This window comes from Ictidomys tridecemlineatus, chromosome 13, assembly GCF_052094955.1.
Source record: "Ictidomys tridecemlineatus isolate mIctTri1 chromosome 13, mIctTri1.hap1, whole genome shotgun sequence".
Lineage (NCBI taxonomy): Eukaryota > Metazoa > Chordata > Mammalia > Rodentia > Sciuridae > Ictidomys > Ictidomys tridecemlineatus.
In genome coordinates this window covers 469,014-491,246 of record NC_135489.1, presented here as the reverse complement: position 1 = coordinate 491,246, position 22,233 = coordinate 469,014, and the positions used below count along the sequence as shown (strand labels likewise).

The following is a 22,233-nucleotide window of genomic DNA, read 5'->3' as shown; positions in this document are numbered from 1 at the left end:
GCTCCTTTTACTTTAAGCTTGGGAAGCAGAGCAGAGTTTGGATGGAGGTAAAAGTGTTGTTTCAGATGGTCAGAGGGTACCCTTGGGGGAGGGGAAATATTGGTGGGACAAGTTTCTGGAGGGACTGTCAGGACTGGAGGAGACACCCTCTGCCCAAGCCATGCTCTCTGAACCAACAGGAACTGTGAGGTTGCTGTGTGGGGCTCCAGCCCAGGGCTCACAGTCCCGTGGGAGAGGGACTACCCTAGTGGCCCTGGTTGTGGATAGTAGGAAAAGAAGCCAGTGCCTGTGGGATGCCCAGCGTGGCCGTGTGCTCTAATTTGAGACCCAGTAAGCTGATTCTTTGGGACTTGGAACTTTATATTTTACGGCCATGGTTGGGTGTCCTCGGGAAGCAGAGCAGAGACACTGTGCCTCCCTTTGGCAGTGCTGGTGGTCCGTGGCCTTGCCGTGATGGTGTGCTGTGCCGGCCATGGTGGGGAGTGTCCTCGGTATGCCTTTGCTGTGTGCACACCTTTAGTGAAACGTCTGCCTGTTTTCTAGCAGGGTGGTGGAATCAGAAGAGTTCTGTGTACCACATACCAGTCCTTTGTTGGGGTGTGACCTGCAGACACCTCCCAGTGCATATCTCGTCTTTACATCCTCACAGGGTGTTTCTAGAGCAGGAGTTTTAATTTTGATGAGCTGCAATGATCAGTTTTACTGTTTATGGCTCAGGCTTTTAGTGTCAAGTCTAACAATTCTGTCTAGACCATGATCTTAAAGATTCCTTCCCTTTTTTAAAGTGTAAGTTCATTTTGAGTTGGCTTTGTGTGAGGTCTGATGCTCAGGTCAAGGTTTTGTGCATTATGTTCTGTCTGTCTTTTCAAGTTTGTTTCACCTACTTGAGGACCAGTGCCTTTCGCATAGTTCTTAGAGTAAGTTTGTGCCTACAGAAGCTGTGCTGGGACTTTGATAGGAGTTGGGGAAACCTGAAGGTCATTTTGAGAGAACTGACATCTTTGCTGTGTTGTCTTTCAATCCATGATGGTTATTCTCACTTTTGGTTTCTCACATCAGTGTTTTTGACGTTCAGCATACAAATTCTGTGCATCTTGTTAAGCATTCTAAACCAGCAGTGGACACAGGGAGAAAAATCTTCTCTGCATCTGTATAAAACTAGGAATATTAAAAGTTCTATCAGAAAAAATACTTCTGAACATGAGGCTTTCTGGAATGGGAACCACCCATGGGAGGAGCCACAGCTTGTTATCCTTAGAATCACCCAAGTGCTTCCCACTGCGTTCAGGAATAAAGCTCGGTTTCCACAAGCTCATCGGAAATACAGGGGGTCACAAGCACATATTTAATATATCTGATGTCTTTTGAGGCCATTTCTGTGTGGTCTACTCTTCTAAGTAGACATCCTTATTTTTTCAGCTCCTCCTCTTCTCCTCCTTATTTTTTCTGCTATGTATAGCAGAATTTGTTCTGTTTTGGTTTCCATGAGAGAGATCCACAAGGGAAAAGTCCCTTCGTTCTATTTATTTAGTTAGTTAGTTAGTTAGTTTTCATGGACCTGGTACCTTTATTTTATTTATTTATTTTTACGTGGTGCTGAGGATCAAACCCAGTGCCTCGTACATGGGAGGCAAACGCTCTGCCACTGAGCCACAATTCCAGCCCAAAGTCCCTTCATTTTGTAGTCAAAGCAAACAACCCTGGTGTGGGGTGAGGCCCTCTGGAGCAAGTGAGAGCCAGGGTCGAGCTGGCCTAAGGCTCATGCCCTTTCCTGGTGCCCTTTCTCATACTCTGACATACCCATGGATTCTAAAGCGTTCTTTCCTTTATGATGAGTCATTGTTTCATCTCATGTTTTGCAGGGCGCTTCTGGTGACGCTGGAAGGATGCAGCCACCCGGTTGTCATGAAGGGCTTGTGTGCGGAGTGTGGCCAGGACCTGACCCAGTGAGCAGCACTGGAGGGAGGAGCAGCACTCCTGGGGTCTGAGGCGGGCTATGGGCAGGGTTCTGAGAACAGATGCCTTCCCTTGGCCACACCCAAACCAGACTGCATCCTGTTTCATTCTTGGTTTGTGGAAGCCCCAGATCACTCCGGGTGCTCTGCTCAGATGCAATGGGAGCATGCTGCAGGGTTGGGGTTTGTTCTCCCTGTGGGGACCACAGGCTTGTCATGTCCCCAGTGCAGATGGCCATGTTCCCGCCTGAGCCCTCTTTTCCCATGCTGTGGGCCAGCCAACTGCTGATAACAATGGTTCTTTGTCAGTCTAGAGGGTGGCTGACACTTGGATTTTTTTTTTTTCTGTTTCATTTATAGGCCTGTTCATGGGTCTCATGACTTTGTAGTTAATTAGAGGGTTTTGACCCTGAAAGCAACTAACTCTTGACTGCAGGCGTGAGTGTGGCTGGGACAGCTGAGCTTTGTGGCCCAGAGTGGCATACTGAGAGCTTGGGGTCTGGTGCTTTCCTGATGGTGCTCAGACAGTGGAGGGCATTCCCCAGCTGCCGCAGAGCAGGGTTCTGTGCAGGGGCAGTGGGCCTGGCCCTGCCTGCATCTTGGAGCCCATCCCAGTTAACCCCAGCACAGCAGCTTCTAAGGTATCTTCTTGCATTCAAAGGCTGCAGAGCAAGAATGGCGAGCAGCAGGTGCCGCTGTCCACAGCAACCGTGTCCATGGTCCACAGCGTGCCAGAGCTGATGGTGAGCTCTGAGGTGAGTGTACACGGGGTCCTGTGAAGACATGGGACCCGTCTACAGTGTCATTTCTGAAGGGTAGCTGTGCACTGGCTCAAACGTTTCAGACTGATGGTTTCTGTCCTCCGCTTTCTTTAACCAGCAAGTCTGCCCCACAGCTCCGTGGCAGGAACCTCCCTCATGCTGCCAGTGCGGGCACCGCTCTGTCTGGGTGCCCTTAGAGCCAGATTCCTGGTGAAAGGGATGTGGTGGATGCCTGGACACAGCTCCAGAGGCAGCATGCTTCCAAGGGTGTGCACAGGGAGGACAGCAGGGCCAGGCGGCTGTGAGGGACAAGGCTGCTGGGGCAGTCTGCTGCCCAGGCACTGCCATCGTCCTTATGCTGGTGGAGCTAGGGATCAGCTGCCATAGAGAGGATTGGAAGTGAGGTGGCCAGGTGGGACCCCGGTGACATCTGCTGTGCTGCAGGTCCTGTGCAGGACTGGGAGGCCGGCCCTCCAGAGCGTCTTGAGTGCCTGTGCCGCTCTGGTATCCACGGGTCACCCTGAAGCTTGGGGCTGCATGGGCCTCTGTCTGGTGTGCAGGCAAGTGTCCCGGGAGGGGCAGGAGCTAGCACCCTCCATCCCCCCACCCCGGCACCTGTAGAGAGCTCCACAAGCAGTGGGTGTTTGGTCTGGGTTGTGAGAGTGCTTCAGGGTCGTCCATTTCTGTAAGTGGGGAGACGTTGCTCATTATGGGGATTTGGTCAGACTCATGCTCTCAAGGGACACACATCAACTTCCGTCTGTTTTTATGGGGAAGACAGAATGCCAGATGGACCGCTTTGGCTTTTCTGGATTACTGAACTTTAAACAGATGTGAATTCATCTGTGTGTGTAAAACAAAGTCAGGAACTTTGGGGATACAGGAGAAGGGCATCTCCCGTCTTCCCACCACAGCAGAACTGCTGGCCCTTTATGCCACATCCCTTTCAGGAACCATGTGGCAGGAGGTCTCCAGCTGACCTCTTCTGTGACTAGCTGAATGCAGTCACAGCAAGAAACCTGGCGTGAAGCACACCTGACATATTTACCTTGTGGATACGCTTGCCCTCTAGCAGGTTGGGCAGGGCCGTCTCAGGAGAGCCCGCACTGGGCCTGGAGTGTGGATGTGCTGTCGCGCATCTCTGGGCCCAGCTGGGCCCCCCTGGGTGTTGCACAGCCAAAGCTGCTGCAGGGTTCTCTGCCGCCGCTTGCTTGCAGTCTCACAGGGAGGGTTTCAGGTGAGTAGTACTGAGCTGCAGTAAACTCCCAGCGGGAGATTCGGGAAGAGGAGAACCAGAGAGAGCATTCAGTGCCACACCAGGTGTCCTGTGCAGTCTCAGAGAGATTTGCGTTTCATTGTCCTGGTTCTGCTCTCTTCTTCCCCCTCAGGGGGTCTCCTCGTAACGACCTCATCACAGGGTGGGTGTGCCCTGGTGATGAGGGAGAGAATGTCAGGGAGACCTGGTCACAGGAGAGAGTGGTTCCCTTAAGGGGTCGTAGTTAACTTCCACCCAGGAGGCTCTGACACGCCAGGCCCCATTTTCCTGAAGCTCACCAGCTTCCATCAGGTCCCATGATTGGGGAAATAGTCACTTAGGGTGGTAATTACCCACAACCAGGGGGAGGTTGGGCATTGGGGTTCCCATTCCCAGATGCCCTCTTCTCCAGGAAGACTCCCTGGGGTCTCAGTTGGATGACTTATGGATTTTCTTAGTGCACACGTCTGACGTCTGCCCCCTGCCTGTTCATGGCTGATGGACCTACCTCACAGTGATAAGGGGCAACACTGGGCCAGGAGGACTGAACCTCCTCCCTGGCCTCTGGACCAGGCCCGTGGTTCGCACTGTCAGCCTCCTCTGTCATTGTTGCAGCTCACCCGAACTGAGGTGCTCCGTAGCATTCAGCTGAGTTGTTAGACACCCACTTCCTTTCCCCCTCTCCTTTTCATATCTATCAGTTACAAAGTGCACCATGACCCACATTCCTGTGAGCAGGTTTTGACCAGACAGACTGGATTCTGGTCAGTGTGCAGCACTGGCCAGTGGGGAGGCCGTGAGTGTGCAGGCTGCTGTGGACTCTAGGTCCTGGACATGCGATGATGCTGATGAGGACCTACAGTGTCCTTTCACTTCTTTTAATGGAATTGGGGTTTACATTGGATCCAAACATAAGAACTCTTTTAATTCTTTCTTTTAATTTTAGCAAGCTGAAAAACTTGGAAGGGAGGATCAGCAAAGACTACATCGAAACAGAAAACTAGTCCTCATGGTTGATTTGGACCAGACCCTAATTCACACGACAGAGCAACACTGTCCACAGATGTCAAACAAAGTGAGTATTCAGTGTAAGAGTACGTTGTCTTGGGGCTGGGGTTGAGGCTCAGTGGTAGAGTGCTTGCCTAGCATGTGGGAGGCACTGGGTTCAATTCTCAGCACCACACACAAATAAATAAATTAAAGGTCCATCAACAACTAAAAAATATTTTTAAAAAAGAGTACGTAGTCTTGTTTTTAATACTTCTATAGGTCACCCAGTGTTTGGGTTTCAGGTTAGCCAGTGTGGACATGATCTCGTGCTGCAGTTCACTGTGTCTGAGCTGTGGTCATTATCCTACGTGGTTGTTAGGTCCTAAGGGAAAATTACATCACCATGGGTGGTTAGCAGTTACCAGTGGTAGTTAACTGTCACCATGTGTGGTTAGCAGAAGTAGTCACCATAGGTAATAGCCATAGGCACTTGTGGGTGATGGTTGTGGTTACCAGGGGTAGTTACCCCAGGGAGCTGTGGTAGTTATTATGGGTAGTTGTTAGGTCCCGAGGGACTGTCACCATGTGTGGTTAACATGGTTATAAGTGGCAGTTAATCAACACAATGGGTAGTTGGTAGTTACTATGGGTGGTCAGCAGAAGTGATCACTTTAGGTAATTGGGGTGATTGCATGGTTATGAGGGTAGGTACATCGGGAGCTGTGGTAGTTGTCATGGGTAGTTGTCAGGTCCTGGTGGTCAGTGTGCTTACAGGGCAGTTGGCTTCAGAGGGTGTCAGCCTGCACTTCCTCAGTCAGTGAGTGTGAAAGGTTTTCCCCTGGTGTGTATCAGAGCTAGCTGCTGGCTCCTCCTGAGGTCCTGGTTGGCCCTGAAGTTTTTGAGGTGACCACCAGCACCTCACCAGGGTAACTTTTCCTCTTCAGGAGAGGATAAGCCCCCTGAGAAATAGTGAAGTCTGAAATAGTGAAGAAATAAGAGACAAAGTCAGAGAATCAGGTTTTTTGTTTGGGGGTTTTTTTTTAGTATATTTTTTATTTTTAGGTGGACATAATATCTTTATTTTATTTTTACGTGGTGCTGAGAATCGAAGCCAGTGCCTCATGCATGCTAGGCCAGCGTGCTACCACTTGAGCCACATCCCCAGCCCAGAGAATCAGTTTTAAAAGCAGAGTGCCTGGGCTGGGGCTGGGGCTCAGTGCTGGAGCACTTGACTAGCATGTGTGAAGCACTGGGGTCCATCCTCAGCCCCACATATAAGTTAACAAGCGAATAAAATAAAGGTACTGTGTCCATCTACATCGAAAACCAAATAAATAAAGGTACTGTATCCATCTACAACTAAAAAACATTTAAAATAGAATAAAGCAGAGGGCCTGACAGAGTCTTCTAGTCCTGGGAGGAGCTGGAACCCAACAGTTAAAAAATGGCTCCAGTTATTCAAGGGAGAGGATCAAAGGGAGGGAGACGGTTTCAGCAGCGGAGTCTTTGTTTATGGTGTCTTGCAGTCAAAGGTTGATGGCATCTTGACAAGCCACACTCATCTCTGAGAGGCTTGGGGACCTTTTGGCAGAGCTGAGTAGGAGCTCACATGTGTCTGGGCGTCTCACTAGCAGGATTTTTCCTATTCGACGACTATGATTCCGGTTTGGTCCATGCACCGTTCACGGACGGCTCCCGACACTGGAGCTCGTCTGCAAACTCCTGCCGAGCCCGTGCGTGCTCTCATGGCCCTGTGGTCCTTGCAGGGCATCTTCCACTTCCAGCTGGGTCGGGGTGAGCCGATGCTGCACACCCGGTTGCGCCCGCACTGCAAGGACTTCCTGGAGAAGATCGCCAAGCTGTACGAGCTGCATGTCTTCACCTTCGGCAGCCGGCTGTACGCACACACCATTGCAGGTCAGTTGGCTACTGCAGGACCAGCAGTGGGGTCAGGGCTGCCGATCTGGGCATCTTCAGGAACAGCATGTTAGCTTAACAATGAGGGCAGGAGAACACAGGCTCAGTTCTTGTGTTAGCAGCAGGGCGTTGGTAGGTGAGAAATTCTGCTGTGGCAGCCGAGTGCTCTGGCCAGGAGCCACCGAGTAGGCCAGTGTGCAGGACCATGGATGCTTGGGAACAATGGTGGGAATGTGCTTTCTGAAGCTCCGGAATAGCTGAAGGAGGGCCTCTGGCACCCGCCACTGGTCTTGGCTACACTTGAGCTGCTCTGCAGTGGCTTCCTGCACTGAGTGCTGTGCAGGAAGACCGTCTGACCCCCCGTGTGCTGCTCCAGTGTGGGGAAGGAGGGGCTGGGCACTGCAGTCAGGACTGTGTCACACTACAGAGCAGGTGTCAATGTGCATCTGGGCACCCAACAGAGGCAGTGGAGTGAGGTGTGACCCGAAACACCAGTCTTCAAAGAGCAGGTCATGTTGCAGTGTGGGTGTAAAAGTGCCTCCCGGACACCTGGCTCCGCGTGCTCTTGCCTGCGGCTGCATCGAGGTCCAGGAGCCACACCCCCTCTGGACTGCTGTCCTCTCCATCAGGGGTTCCCTGTGCTCTGAAGTCCACTCCGAGTCTCCTGCCTGGCAAGACTCTAGGCAGGGCAAGCCAGCGAGCGGCCCTGGGCAGGCTGCCCCGCCTGCCGAGGCCGGGGTCCCTGTCTCCTGCACATGCTGGGTTTGTGCCCTTTCTTTGCGGGGCTGTATTATTGCCATGGGTTTCCCCAGGTGCCTTGAATGGCAAGTGACGTTAAGTTGCTCAGCTGGCATTGAACCTGGACCACCAGTGTCTTCACCCCAGGAGATGACGTGAGAAACCTGCTTTGTTTCCAGCTACTTCTCCTGCTTCCACAGATGGGAATACTTTTACTGTCCTGTTTTTCTGTGTTCTCTGTATTAAAACGGCATGTCTAATTATTAAATAACGTAAATGTAAACTTTGCAGCCTTACTAAATGTGATGTCTGGTACAGTGCAAGCAGGTACTTTGATAGGAAATTGATCCTTTGCCGACTGTTAGTATGTAACCGTAAAGCTTATTTCCTTCTCAGTTCCCCAGGTCAGTTTCCGTGATGTTGCTTAAGTTTGTAGCACTGGGAAGTGGTGCATGCCAGTAGGAAGTAGTTGCAATGACCCTGCTCTGTGTTTCTGCTTTGTAGTGTGTGTGTCAGTTCAGCAGCTCCCCCCGTCTGCAGTTCTGCGTCCACAGAGAAGGGCAACTCTTGTATTACCTTGGGGTCTCAGGTACCCATGGCTGAAAGCAGTCAACAATTGATAGGCTTTAAATGTGCCATTCTGAGTGGGGATGCTGCTCTGCCCCTTGACTGGTGTGTCCATGGTGATGCATTGCCCACTAGAGTAGCCATCGCAGTCATCAGATTGACTGTTACGGTATCAGGGTGCTGTGTTCCAGTAACACTTTCCTTAGTACAGCCTCAAAGCCGAGGAGCAGTGGTGCTGGCAGTTCAGGTATGCCAGAGAAGCCAGAGGTGTGCTCTGCACCACTGCTTGTGGTCACAGGCAGGAGTGCCAAGGAGTGCCCCCAGGTGCTTGAGAGAGACCACGTCCACCTTGCTGTTGCAACATGTTGCTGCGGTGGCGTTGCTTTGTCATTGTTGTGAGTCTCTCACTGCCCAGTGCACAGGCTGAACTTATCCCATGTCTGTGTGTATAGGGAAAAGGACAGGCAGGGTCTCGGTGCCACTCAGGCTTCAGGCACCGCCGGTGCCCCTGTTGGTGTTGGGGAAGATGGAGGGGCTCCCATCAGGCAGGCAGGCAGCTTAGCCCTCAGGCCTCAGAGGCGAGGAGCCCTCACCTGTGCCTGAGACGGGGACGTCTAGGTCAGTCGGCTTGGTTAGGCAGTGGACTCAGTTAACAGCACTACAGACACACACACGGTTCGTTTCGGAGGAATTGAAGCCCAGGGTTTGAGCATAGGAGACCGTGTAAGTGGGTCTCACCTGGGAAGAACGCGGCTTGCTGGCACCATCGCCGGGCATGTCCGCTGGGGTGGGGTGACGCTGGTGCGTGGTGCAGAGGGGCACGTCTGCCCCCAGGTGTGCAGTTCTGTCGGTTTTCTTTCACAGGCTTTCTAGACCCTGAGAAGAAGCTCTTTTCCCACCGGATCTTGTCACGGGATGAGTGCATCGACCCGTTTTCTAAGACAGGAAATCTGCGGTATGTGCCAGGCAGGGCCCGTCACGGAGCAGGGCTCCATTTGGCTTCTACTTTCAGAGTTGCGTTTTGAGAACCAGAGTGCAGGTTCTGGAGTTGCGTCTCCTGGGAGTTGGCCCATCTTCAGCAGTGGAGAGCCACAGCGCCGCCTCCTCCCCCTGAGCCCTGCCCTGTGTCCAGAGTCCCCCTGTGCTCTGCTGCTCTGCCCCAGGCGGCACAGTGGCCATCTCACTCTGCACTCGTGGCCACCACAGCCTGCTGTTGAGGCTCTGCGTGACTCTCACTTCACATAGGCCTGGGAACAGTGCTCCAGGTCCCACGCCTGTGCAGAGGGCCTCCTGGACCAGGCTTCAGAGGCAGGCAGTGGCAGTGACTTCCCACCAAGGTCCCACTCTAAAGTCACCACCTCTTTTCTGCTGGGCTCCTGGGGAACTCGGGAACCTGACTGCACAGGGTTGAGCGTGGCCCATGGCTGGACGCCTGAATTGTGTACTGTCTGGCCCTTTAAGAAAAGGATTGCCTCCTGTTGTCAAGGAGAGGCGGAAAGAGTGGTGCCGGTCCAATTCCTTTGATGTGACTCTCCGGAACCACCAGGAGTGGGAGCTGAGTAGAGGTCCCCTCCTCTCGTAACCTGCTCTGCTCGAGGCCTCCCCTCAGCAGGACAGAGCGCCGCGCCCGCTGGTGCCTACTTGGTGCAAATGGCCTGTTTCCACTTGTAGAAACCTCTTTCCCTGCGGAGACTCCATGGTCTGCATCATCGATGACCGGGAAGACGTCTGGAAGTTCGCCCCCAACCTGATAACCGTGAAGAAGTATGTGTATTTCCCAGGCACAGGTGACGTGAACGCGCCCCCCGGCCACCGGGAGTCTCAGGCGAGGAAGAAAGGTGGGCAGTCTCCTGGCGCGCGGCCCAGAAGCCAGCGCTTGGCTTCGGCGTCTGTCTCTTCTCTCGTCCTGTCTCTGTTTTGGCTGCTGTAAAGTCAAGATTCACTTTTTAAGTTTAAATTTCAATTTTATAGAATCTGTTTATATTTCAGTTTTATTTGGGGCTTATGTAATACTGAAAATCAGGGTAATTAAGATGGGTATCTTCTTGGTCACGTAAGAGTCTGGATGCTCCTCAGCTGAGTGCTCCTGAACACTGCGGCTCGTCCAGCTTTCCTCAGAGGGTGTGAGAAGTGGGTGCAGGGGCTGTCTCATGAGGATGCCCAGAGCTCAGGCCTGGGCTGTGCTGTCCTGGAGTCTGCAGGGAACCCTGTCCTCTCGGGCAAGCTTGAGGCAAGGCCTGTTGAGGAGACTTGATTTGGTTCTTTGTTTTTGTTGTAATTTTTCAAGAATTCTTTTGTAGTTGTGGATGGACAGCATGCCTCTGTTTGGTTTGTTCTTTTTTTTGTAGTGCTCACATATGCTAGGCAAGTGCCCTGTCACTGAGCTACAGCCCCAGCCCCTTGATTTGGTTTTCAGAGTTTCTGTTGATCTCTTTAGTCTCAAAGCAGGGTATCTTGAGGCTCGCAACTACTGCTGTGGTCACTAAAGTAGAACTTAGAGGTCAAGGCCAGGGGAAGGTGGTGCTCAAGGGCCCCTGCAGGGTGTGTGGCGGGGACCCTCTCCTGTAAAGCCAGGGCCCAGGTGGGTGGAAAGGCGCGAGGTCGGCGTGGCCACAGCCTGGGAGGCGCGAGGTCGGGTTCTCAGAGCTGCCGAGCAGCAGGTCATAGAGGCCTTCCCTTTGTGCACGTTTTAGCGAACCATTCTTCTAAAGGTGCCGATGTCTTGGAACCAGCCCCGTCTGTGAAAGAGCCCGAGGAAGGCAGACCCGTTCCTGGGGCAGAGCGGAGCAATGGCCTCGGGAAGCCTCCCCGGGAGCTGAACGGCAGTGAGGCTGCTCCGGGAGCGCCTCCCAGCAAAGCAGATGACAGGGACGCCTGGCCCTGTCCCCGGGCCCCTTGTGGCCGTGAGCTGGCTGAAGCTCCAGAGCCCCAAGCCCAAGCATCCTGTGAACAGGGAGGTCGGACCTCACCAGGGGCACAGCCCACACAGGGCGCCTCCGGCGCGGAGTTAGATTTTGACTTGTCCAGTGACAGCGAGAGCAGTGAGTCCGAGGGCCCGAAGTCGTCGTCCTCGACCTCTGAGGGGGAGAGTGAGAGGAGAAGCCGAAAGAGACCTCCAGCTGCCCGCGCTGGAGTCAGAGCCCCCCAGCAGGGAGGTCCGCCTGACGCGGGCGGGGAGAGACTGGCAGGGGCAGGCCCCGGAGAGCCAGGGCCCAGAGTCCACACACAGGACAAAGGGCCAGACCTGGACGTGCAGGAGGAGGGTGAGCGAGATGGCCTCTGTGGCCTGGGCAACGGCTGTGTGGACAGGAAGGAGGCAGAGACGGAGTCCCAGAACAGCGAGCAGTCGGGTATCACCGCAGGCGAGTCCCTGGACCAGAGCATGGAGGAGGAGGAGGAGGACACGGACGAGGACGACCACCTGATCCACCTGGAGGAGATCCTGGTGCGGGTGCACAGGGACTACTACTCCAGGTACGACAGGTACCTCAACCAGGAGCTCGCGGAGGCTCCGGACATCCGCAAGATCGTGCCAGAGCTCAAGAGCAAGGTGTTGGCGGACGTCGCGGTGATATTCAGTGGGTTGCACCCAACCAACTTCCCCGTGGAGAAGACCCGGGAGCACTACCATGCCACGGCCTTGGGGGCCAGGGTCCTCACGCAGCTGGTGCTGAGCCCCGACGCCCCTGACAGGGCCACCCACCTGATCGCAGCACGGGCTGGTAAGTGTCCCCCACATTCTGCAGGCGCAGCAGGCCAGCCGCGCTCTCGGGGTGGTCGTGGCCTGCCTCCACCTGATGGTGATCCCTGTCCTGGAGGCTGGCATTGCTATGCATGGCCCAGTGCGCTGTCAGGAACACTTTCTAGAACAGGGACCTTGGGAGAGCGGGTGGGTAATTCCCTTTGGAGGACTTCTTTGCCCGGGTGCGTTCTGTGGGCCTCTGCACTGTGGCTGGCCGCTGTGGGTCCTTTGGGCAGTCACTTTGCTGCTCTGGGATGGTGGAGCTCTCTCCAGGAACAGTGGGAGGGAGCAAGCCAGAGGCTGCGTGCCTCGGGGAGCAGGTGGAGGGCCATGAGCCCTCTGAGAAAACCAGTTGGAGCAAAGAGAGCATTCGCTGTGGACAGGAAAGTGGAGGACCCCTTGAACTGGGTGCACCTCCTCTGGCTTCAGAGACCTCGCCCAAGGAGAACAGAACCCTGGGGTGACGGGCAAGTTTGCAGGAATGCTTACCCCAGATGCTTAAAGCCACAGACGTCTCATCACTTTAAAATGCTTCTCACAAGCAGTTTGACTTCTCCCAGTGAAGACCGCCAGCCTTGCCTGTCACGGCTGCAGACGCTTGGCTTCGCCTCAGGCCAGCACAGCTCTTGCCTGTCCACGGAGGCCGGCGTGGTCCTGTGGGATGCTGTGCCTCGGGTCCACGTCGGGCTGTGCAGAGCCTGGGGTCAGAGTGTGGAGGGCTCCCACCACCGTGTGCCGTGCTCAGGGCCAGAGGCAGGCTCTCCCCCCAGCCAGGTCCCCTGCCAGGAGAAGGCAGGGGTGCGGGGCTCCAGCCTCCGCCCTCCACCTGCGGGTAGAGTAGGTGTGGCTCAGGGCCCTTGCCTTTGTACCCGAGTGCTTCCACATGTGGCTGTTGTCCCGCAGCTTCTCCTGCGCGCTCTGGGCCTGTCCCCTGTGGGAGACCCTCGTCCTCACGTGAGGTGGGCAGCACCTCGTCCTGCCTCACAGCACAGGGGTTGTGCCGCCAGGGAAGTGACCAGAGCTGCAGCAGCCACCTCAAGTCACAGGGGTGGGACAGGCTCAGCAGGAGCTCAGGTGGAAGCCTCAGACTTGGGGACACTCGTGATGCACGAGGGGGAGGACAGGTCCTCAGGAGGCCACCCAGGTGCTGGAGTAGAGCTGAGAGCCCGTCGGGACCCATGGAAGATGGTGGCGTCTGGTGGGATGATGACGGCAGGGCTGGGAAGAAAGGGACAGGTGTTTGTCCCTGCAGACGGCTCTTTGGCAGGGGCAGGTCCAGTTGCGAGGCCCTGGTAGTGTGTGGAGGGAGAGCTCGAGGTCCTGGTGGTGGTAAGATACACAGGTCCTGCCCCTGGAGGCCAAGTCTCGGGCAGAAGTAGGCGATGCTGCTGGGACCTGGCCTCTCAGGGTCCCTCCTCTCGGCTCCTCCTGGTCCCTTCCCCAGGGTGTCCTTGCCCTGGGTCTGTCCCAGATGCCCTCCCCCTGCTGCAGGGACGGCCTGACAGTGGTCTCCACAGGCACGGAGAAGGTGCGGCAGGCGCAGGAGTGCAGGCACCTGCATGTGGTCAGCCCCGACTGGCTGTGGAGCTGCCTGGAGCGCTGGGACAGGGTGGAGGAGCAGCTCTTCCCACTCACGGAGGACGACGCCCGGACGCACAGGTGGGTGCTAGGCCATGCCCCGCCCCTGAGCTGTCCACCCATCCCTAGGTACCTGACCACCACCGGCCTGTGGGTGTGGCTCTGCCTCATCTCCCGGCAGGCCCATTTCACCGAGGATCAAATGAGGTCTAAGTCGGTGAGGGGAGCTTGCTGCTGGGCAGTGTCCCCAGTCCATGCCATCTAGCCCCCAAAGCTGCTCCTGAGCACTGGTGTGTCCTGCACGACCTTTGCCCCATCCCTCAAGAAAGTGACCCCTCCCCGCCCGTAAACTCGGACGGACTTAGGAAGCCCGTGTGCAGTCATCAGAATCGAGGCAGAACCGCTTTCTCTGTTTGAGTGAAGCACGAGGTGGCTTTTAGTGGTGGATCTTAGCCTCGTGCGTCCTGAGGCCAGGGAGTATTACGAGTCAGGTAAAAGCACTTTACAGATGAGCAGACCAAAGAAAGGACGGGCAGGGCCGCGCAGAAAAGGTCGGTGCACAGGCTGTCCTCCGTGTCTCCCGGGGAGCCACTCGTGTGTGAGTGTGCCTGCCGCTGGGCCTCAGAGGCAGAGTGCCCTCGCACTCCCCAGGCAGCCCCACTGTGCTGGTGAGGAAAGCCTGTCTCCACAGCACACAGGGGCTGCTCTTGCACATCCTCCTTCAAGGAACCCGACCAGGAGACAGAGGCTTTGGGAACCATGTGCCTGGGCAGTGGACATTGGTGGTCCTGCATGCTGTCCCCCCTGGTCTGTCCCTGCATCATGCCCATCATGCCCTGTGTCCCTGTGCCCCACTGGGCATGGCTATTCTAATGGCCCTGCTCCTGCCCTCGACAGGGAGAACAGCCCTACAGCCTTTCCTGACAGGCACAGCATGCTTCCAGCAGCCTTGTTCCACCCCACGCCCGTCCACCCCAAGGCCCAGCCTGGCCCCGAGGTCCGGATCTATGACTCCAACACAGGGAAGCTGATCAGGACCGGTGCCCAGGGCCCGACACCAGCACCCGCCGGCTCCCTGCCTGTCCACGGGGAGTCGTCCTCCTTCAGGTAAGCACGGCGCCTGAGGCTTTCTGGGTTGTAAACGTCCACCTCATTAGGTGATGGGTCAGCTACCTACGGTGTGGGCAGGGATGCTGAAGGTTGAGTTCAGTGTGTGGTGGCTCCTGGGCTGAGGGGAGCAACTCAGTTGGTGGGCACCGGGGCTCCTCTGTTCATTTCTGTGCCCCCTCTTGGGTTCCAAAACAGCAAGCAGAGAAACTTGTGGTGGATCCTCTAGAGCATCCTTCATAAGCCCTGCACCTCCTCGTGGTCCTGCACGTGTGTCAGCTGCCCCCGGACAGCCCTGTGGGGTGGTGCTGGCTCTCTCTGATGCCCTCCAGGCCTAGCCTTGCGGGCCTGTTGTCCCCGGCCACCTGCCTGCTTCCACACTCTGCGTGTGGGTCCTGGTGATCTGAAGCAGGCGGAACGTTTCCCAGAGTGGCCTCAGTGACCCTTCACTGCTAAGGTGTGCTGAGACAACACAGCAGCAAGAGGACCCAGCCAGGGTCTTGGTTCAGGATGGCTGCAGGGTGGCTCTCCTGCCTTCTGGATGTGGGCAGGCCTAGCGCCACCAGGGGACACATTTTTATGCCTGATAATGACAGCTGCTGCTTACATGCTGGTTCCTCCCAGTGACGGAGCGTGGTCACTGGTGGTCACTGACCTCAAGGGTCGTGGTCACACACTCTGCTTCCTGTGGCAAGGCTCTAGGCTCAGACTTGCTGCATGAAGTGGGTTCCGCGTCAGGACGCTCTGGCAGTGTTACTGCAGCAGGCGCCCTCTGGGCCATGTTCCCACCCCAGGAGCCATGCCCTCGCTGGAGCACTGGTGCCGGGCTTTCTGTGGGGAGCCTTTGGGATTCTGGCCTGAAGAGCAGCTTTCACTTGGTGGCGTCGAAGGCACTGGAGAGCAGCCCCCGGCCGCAGGGCTGCGCTCATCCACGTGGTGTGGCCTCGCTGAGCTGGTGGCAGTGCCTTCCCGGGCTCAGGAGATTCGTGGTGGGGGTTCGGCCGGGAAAGCAGTGAGGAGGCACAGAGGAGGAGCCCAGTGAACCACAGACCTCCCGCCTGGTGGGACTGCCGCCCGAGGAGTGGCTCCTTCAGTGACCAGTCAGGCAGAAGGGTCCGTGAAGTACGCCGCGGGGTAGGCCATTCACAAGACAACTCTCAGGAGACCCTGCCCGTGGGCCTTGAGCACTGGGGTTTCCCTCCCCTGGGGATTGGCGTGCACCACCCCATGTGCCCTGGGCCTGGGTTTTATGGAGGTTGCGCAGCTGTGGCTGCGGGAGCACTGGCTCTTGGCGATTAGCTCCATCCACAGCCACCCCCTCCAGAGGTCGCCGGTCAGGCTGGATTAGCAGACCTGGTCTTTCTGGTGGCCAGCTCCATCCTGGAGCTGCCACTTACCCTCTGCGTACTCCAGCGTGGGTTCTGTGTCAACAGCCAGGACTGGCACAGGCCTGTGGCACTGTGGGACCTGGCCCCGGGTCCTGATGTCTCGTGGTAGGTGGTGCAGGGCCCTGCTGGGGGCTGCTCTCCAGGGACCCTGCCCAAAGGGAAGTGCTTGGGCAGGGAAGAGCGGTGCCCTGAGTGGGTGCCTATGAAATTCAGGCCTCCACTCCAGTGTTAAGATGAAGTCATGGGTTTAAAGCAGCCACAGAACCCACACTTGCAGATGCAGACGGGAGCCTGCCTGTTCCGAATGTGCTCCTCATGCCACGGGAAAGAAGATCACAGCTTCGCACTTGGGGTTTCTTAGGCATAAAAGCAGTTGTTTAACAGCCACAGGGTGTGTTTAAGATCAGGTGCAGTTGTCTCTCGTCCGTCCAGCCTTGCCTGAAGCGTGGCTCAGTAGACAGGGATCTAAGGGAAGTGGGAAGGAGTCACTGTGACTAAGAATACTTTGCGTATGGTAAGCTGGATAGAGCAGAGCATGTCTTTGTCCCTGAACGGCTGGTGATGCTGCAGGAGCAGTGTCCTCCGTGCCGGTCCCCAGCAGGGCCCAGCCACAGCTCCACCTGGAGAAGGGAATTGACCCCAAGGTGCTCGTGCCGTTCGTTACTACCAGCCTGTTTAGGTGCGGGAGAGACAGTGATGTGGGCCGTCCAGCTCACCACAGAGGGTCAGACAGCCTATTGCTCAGTCAGTCACGCCGTCTGTCAACACCGAGACCCACGGGAAGCAGCCTTTGTGTGCAGGTGGCACACATCAGCGTTGATCGTTGAGAGCTGTTTCCAGACGTGACCAAATGGCCCTTCTTCCCTCCTGGTGCCTCACAGCACGGGGTACACAGGAGCTGCGGCATGGGTACAGCCACCCTCTGGCCTTCTGTCTGTGGGTGGGGGCATCAGCATGTTGCCTCCTGGCAGCGTCCCCTCCCTGTTCTTTTGACACTGTACCTGCCGAGTCTCGCAGGCGGAGCAGATGCGTGTGCTGGCTGCTCTCTGCACTGTGGGTCCCATACCTGCTGTGCTCCCTCTCCACAGTAGAGTCAGACCCTCCACGGAGGCCCAGTAACTGCCCCCGCCCTTGGCAACGGGAGCCCTCACCCCACCCCAGCCACCCACTGCTTCTTATGCCCCCACAGCCTGCACCTTCCCCACCCCCCCAGAGGCACCTGTGTGCCTGCCACAGTGCTGCAGAGGGCCACCCTCCCCCACCCAAGAACGACGGCCACTGCTGTTGGGTCTAGAACCCTGGGTGGGCCCATTGTGACAGGGCCGGGTGGTACCCAAGGTGGGCTGTCCTCTGAGCACGTTCTCACCCCAGGCTGGGGAACTGTGAGTTTTTCCTGATTCTTCGTGATATTTGTGGCTCTGGGCTGGGTAACTGGCTCTCCTGGAGACTCAGATGGGTGGGTGTGAGGTGCAGGACCTCATCCGAATCAAAACCTTTCCTGCCAAAGACCCCGTGGAGAGGATGAGGCAGCGCAGGACAGACAGAGAAGACGACGGGCATGTGCAGAGCTCTGCAGGGAAGCAGCAGGAGCCGCCAGGGAAAGGGAGCCAGCAGGTGGGCAGAAGTGCTGTGGTGGATGCAGTCAGCTCAGCCCACACCAGCTCCCTGGCTACCTGGGCCTGGGAGGAGGCCATGCTGCAGGACCTCTGGACACACTTGAGACTGCACAGCTGAGCACGTGTGTTTGTGTGGTCGCTCCTTTTATTTTGAGGGCTTTCACATTACATGCAGTGGAAGAAATGTCATACAGAGAGTCCTAATGCCCTTGGCCAGCTCCAATGACAGCATCCTCCAGAACCCTGGAGCAGGCGGCACCCACAGAACATGGCAGGAACACAGTCCCCGACAGCACCTACACCTTCCTGCTGCCCCGCAGGGCCCCCAGCTCCCCAGCTGCCCCTGGCACTGTCCTGCCTCATCCAGCCCTGGAGTTCAGCCCCTTGAAGAAGGTTGTCAAAAACAGGGCCCAGAGCCATGTGCCCTGGGGTCTGGTCTTTCACTTGCCGGTTCCCCTGGAGGTCAGTGGGTGTGGCTGCCTGGACAGTGCCTCCTGGTCAGTACCCAGTCACTGCCAGCCCTCTGGGGGCACCTGAGCCGTGCCCAGAATATCTGTTGTTCCCCGTGCAGCTAAGGTCTGGCGCTGCTCTGCCATGCCGGGGTGGGCTGTGTGGCACCTCCCAAGTGTGCCCTGGGAGAGGCTGGGCACTTCCGCCCACCTCTGGCTGCAGGGACACCGAGACCTGCCCTTTCCCTGGCGGCTCTTGCTGCTTCCCTGCAGAGCTCTGCACATGCCCGTCGTCTTCTCTGTCCGGCGCTGCCTGGTCCTCCCCGCGGGGTCTTTGGCAGGAAAGCTTTTGGTTTTGATGAGGTCCTGCCTCTCCAGCTTTCCCTCCTGAGTTGTGCTTTTCCCTGCTGTCTGTTGGCCTAGCCAAGCCCTAGGTCCCAACAGTGTCCTCTGCTGGTCATTCTGAAAGTTTTACAGATGACTTATTATTTTGTACTTGGAGAGAGGGCCTCACTAAGTGGCGGAGGCTGGCCTTGAACTGTTGATCCTCTTGGCCCAGCCTCCTGAGCTGCTAGGATGACAGGCATGGCCGGCACCTGGCTACATCTATCCCGGTCAGACTTTGTTCAGGCGGTGAGCTGTTGCTCCACCTCACTCAGTGGCATGCAGCTCCCCTTCCTGGGCCTGCCTGATGCCGCCCTGGAGTTGGTGTGGACCTGCAGCGTGTCTCCAGTCTGTCTGTCCCCTTGGCCTGTGGAACCTGACCTTCCCCTCAGTCCAGGGCGACGGCGGACTTAGAGTGGTGGAGCTGCGGGTGTTTGCAGGTGCTCTCTCTCGGCCTGGGCAAGGCCCTCCTGTGAGTTGCGTCACTGGTGGGCTCTGGATTTTGTGACCGTGTGGCTTTGCAGTTCCGCAGTCTGTTACTGCATGGGGGAGCATATTGATTGGTTTTAAGGATTGACAGCCCTGCTCCCTGGGTCGGGGTGGTGTTGTCCTTGGTGGGGAGCGTGACTCGCCCGGTGACAGGAGAAGACTGCCCGGGTGTACATGGTGGCAGTCTCTAGGGAAACCACCTGGGTTCCTTGGGGGAACCTCTCCAGGTCACCTGCTTCGCACCAGGCAGGGCCACGGCAGTGTGTCTGGAAGGACACGGGCTGAGGGGCACCTGTTCCCTGCAGAGTTGTCTGGGTGTGTCCCCCAACACGTGTGTGTCGCCACTGCCCTGTTCTGCTGGTTCTCCTGGAGTGTGTCGAGGTCGTGTGTCCTCTGCCCTGTTCTGCTGGTTCTCCTGGACTGTGTCGAGGTCGTGTGTCCTCTGCCCTGTTCTGCTGGTTCTCCTGGAGTGTGTCGATGTCATGGGCCTTTGAGGGACCAGGTGTCGCTCTGCCTTCTGTGTGGCTCTCTTCTGTTCCTCCCCTTCCCTGTCTTCTTTCCCATTTTTCTTTTTTTGAATGTAGTTTTAAATAATTGTTGGACCTTTGTTTTAATTATTTTATTCATGTGTGGTGCTGAGAACCAAACCCACGGCCTCACCCGCTAAGCAAGCGCTCTGCCATGGAGCCCCCGCCCAGCTCTGGGCTTGATCAGTCAGAAGTGACTCAGAGCTTCAGTGAGGCAGTCTGTGCCCTTGCACCCTGCCGCACAGAGGGTCCCATGAGGGTCTCCTCACCCTTCCTGTGCCCCTCGGGGCTCCCTCACACTCCCACGGCCAGGTCCACCATGGGGACCTTTGTCATCTCAGAACTGCATTCCCTTTTCCTCTTTGGTGTGTTTGCTTTGTTTTTCAGAGAGGTGATTCTGTTAGAAGCTAGACCCCCTGACAGTTTTCTTCTGTCACCCCCATTTTGCTGTCATGCCCATCCTTTGCTTTTTGTTGTTGTTTTCATCACATTTTTTGGTTTGGGGATCTCTTTTCGTTCTATTGATTTACTTATTTTTGCTGAGGCTCTGCATTTTTCCATTTAGCTCAGGTGTATTTGTGATGACTTGAGGAAGCATGTTCATCGTAGATGGTTAGAATCTTGGTCAGACGACTGAGTCATCCTGGAGTTGGCCTTACTGCCTAGGCCCTGGTGTTGGCACTGACCAGCCTGGGGTGCATGGCCCAGCCTGGGAGAAGCGACAACTAGCAGGAGAGATGGTGCTGCCGGTTTTCCTGGGGTCTGCCTTACGTTCTGAGAGTCGTGAGCCTGCCTAGAAAGGAGTTTGGGGGAGTGCATCAGCCGGGAGAGCAGCAGCTTCCCGTGGGCCGATCTCAGCAGGAGAGCCTGGGGTTGGGGGGCTGAGCAGATGCACCCCTGAAGCAGGGGCTGGTGATCTGGTGCCACTGTCTGTGACTAGGTGGTTCCACCCCTTGGCCCACTCGTGATTCACCGCTGTACGGAGGTCTTTCCTCGCCTGGTGGGATGTAGATGCCCCTTTCTCCAACTGCTTTCTGCTGTGTCTTCGGGCTCTGGGGCTTCACTTGCGCTCAGTGGCGCCTCCTGGTGGTTGCTGGGAAGCTGTCCCTCCTCCCGTGAGCCGGGGCCAGGCTGAGCCCTGTGGCAGGGCACTTTGCTGGTGCAAGGTAAATGTGAGCCACGGGGCCTAGCCCAGGAGCAGTGCCTAGTGTACTGAGCACGACACTGTGTGTGTGCCCCCTGGTGCCACCAGCTGCCTTCCTCACACAGCACTGTGACATTCCTTTCAGAGCCGTCCAGCCACAGCAGCCGCAGATGTTTGGTGAAGAGCTGCCTGACGTGCGGGACGGAGAGCGGCCCAGCCCTGCTAGGAGGAAGCGGCAGCCCAGCATGTCGGAGACCATGCCGCTGTACACGCTGTGCAGGGAGGACCTGGAGAGCATGGACAAGGAGGTGAGCGGCTATGCGGGAGCTGCAGCCGGTGCGCCCAGGTGTGCACAGGTGTGCCTGTCATCATCCCGAGCTTCCCGCACGACGGTGCCCCCCAGCTGCACCCCAGACAGCCAGGCCTGGGCGCTGGCCATGGTCTCAGCCCGCTTCACCCCCACCCCAGACCTTGTGGCCTTGTCTGGAGAGACTTCCCATCACCAAGGTGAGGGGCAGGTGCCTCTGGCACCTGTGGGCAGAGCCAGGGTGACACTCAGCACCCTGAAACCCTGTGCCAGGACGCCCTGCTGGGCAAGCGAGGACCAGCTGCTGGAAGTTGAGGACCCCTTGAGGCCCGGGTTGCCGTGGGCAGCACAGTGACTCTGAGGGCACTTTCTGGTTGTGTCCTGGACCCCGAGCAGGCCTCAGCAGCCTGCACAGAGTCAGCTCACCTGCTTCCTTGCAGGAGCAACAATGGCAGGACTCCAGACCCACTGTGAGCTAGGTCAGAAGTAGAGCTGAACTAGAAAGAAGGCGTGGTCGGCCTTCACCTTCCCCTGGCTTCCCTTGAGACCAGCCCAGCATCATGCCAGCACGCCCCTCCTGGGGTCACAGGCCGGCCCCGTGGAAGCTGCCAGCCTGCCGAGTGTTGGGGTGGTCTGCGTGCTGGGCACGTGCTGGTGAATGGCCCTGTCCTGGCCCCACTGTCCTGCCACTTGGTCTGGCTGAAGCATCCACCTGCGCCCCACGCTGCTGTCAGGAAGTACAACGGGGCACTGAAGGAGGAAAATGGGACGTGCTTACTTTCAACTGTAGCAGAAAGTGTGGGAGGTGAAATCCAGGATGGAGTCTCATCAGTGGCCCAGCTTTCTGTCACCTTAACGGCACTTGGTCCTCTGGGTGCTGAATTTCTCCATGTACATTGTTCTCTCTTTCTGAAAAGTTAGAGTCAGCTCACCTGGCTCCTCTGCCCTCACCGGGCAGCTCTCTCTGGGAACAGCATCTGCATCCCTTTGGGCACAGGTAGAGAGGGCCCATGGGGCCAGAAGGAAGTCACCATCCTACCCTCCACCTCCAGAAGGTCCTGAGTGTCAGCCCGTCGACTGCCCGGTGGATGGCAGCCACCTACAGGCCTAACAGACCTCAGAGCCAGTCCCAGAGCCCAGGTTGGGGGTATCTGGGGCTCCCTGGCTCCCAGGTTGCTTCGGTCTTTAGCCTTCAGATAACTCCCCAGAGCCTGGGGGGGCCGTGGAGAAGCAAGGTCAGACCAGGCATGGCGCCAGGCCCAGGACCTGCTGCCTGTGTTCGCCGGCTGCCCCTGTCAGCCTTCTCCCTCTCCCAGCCA

At 56.9% G+C, this 22,233-nt stretch overlaps 1 protein-coding gene across 3 annotated transcripts in view; it reads left to right on the top strand.

The window, feature by feature from the left end:
- Positions 1 to 22,233, top strand: part of Ctdp1 (CTD phosphatase subunit 1) — a 38,012-nt gene that overhangs the window by 9,997 nt on the left and 5,782 nt on the right. For 2 of the 3 annotated variants that reach the window (XM_005334369.5, XM_078029850.1), the window contains exons 2-11: positions 1,863 to 1,946; positions 2,617 to 2,710; positions 4,918 to 5,046; positions 6,728 to 6,878; positions 9,048 to 9,138; positions 9,855 to 10,021; positions 10,877 to 11,905; positions 13,443 to 13,584; positions 14,401 to 14,610; positions 20,753 to 20,915. In XM_005334369.5, the coding sequence (XP_005334426.2) occupies positions 1,863 to 1,946; positions 2,617 to 2,710; positions 4,918 to 5,046; positions 6,728 to 6,878; positions 9,048 to 9,138; positions 9,855 to 10,021; positions 10,877 to 11,905; positions 13,443 to 13,584; positions 14,401 to 14,610; positions 20,753 to 20,915 (2,260 nt within the window). The remainder of the gene's footprint in view (positions 1 to 1,862; positions 1,947 to 2,616; positions 2,711 to 4,917; positions 5,047 to 6,727; positions 6,879 to 9,047; positions 9,139 to 9,854; positions 10,022 to 10,876; positions 11,906 to 13,442; positions 13,585 to 14,400; positions 14,611 to 20,752; positions 20,916 to 22,233) is intronic. The other variant, XM_078029851.1, reaches the window with a different exon arrangement.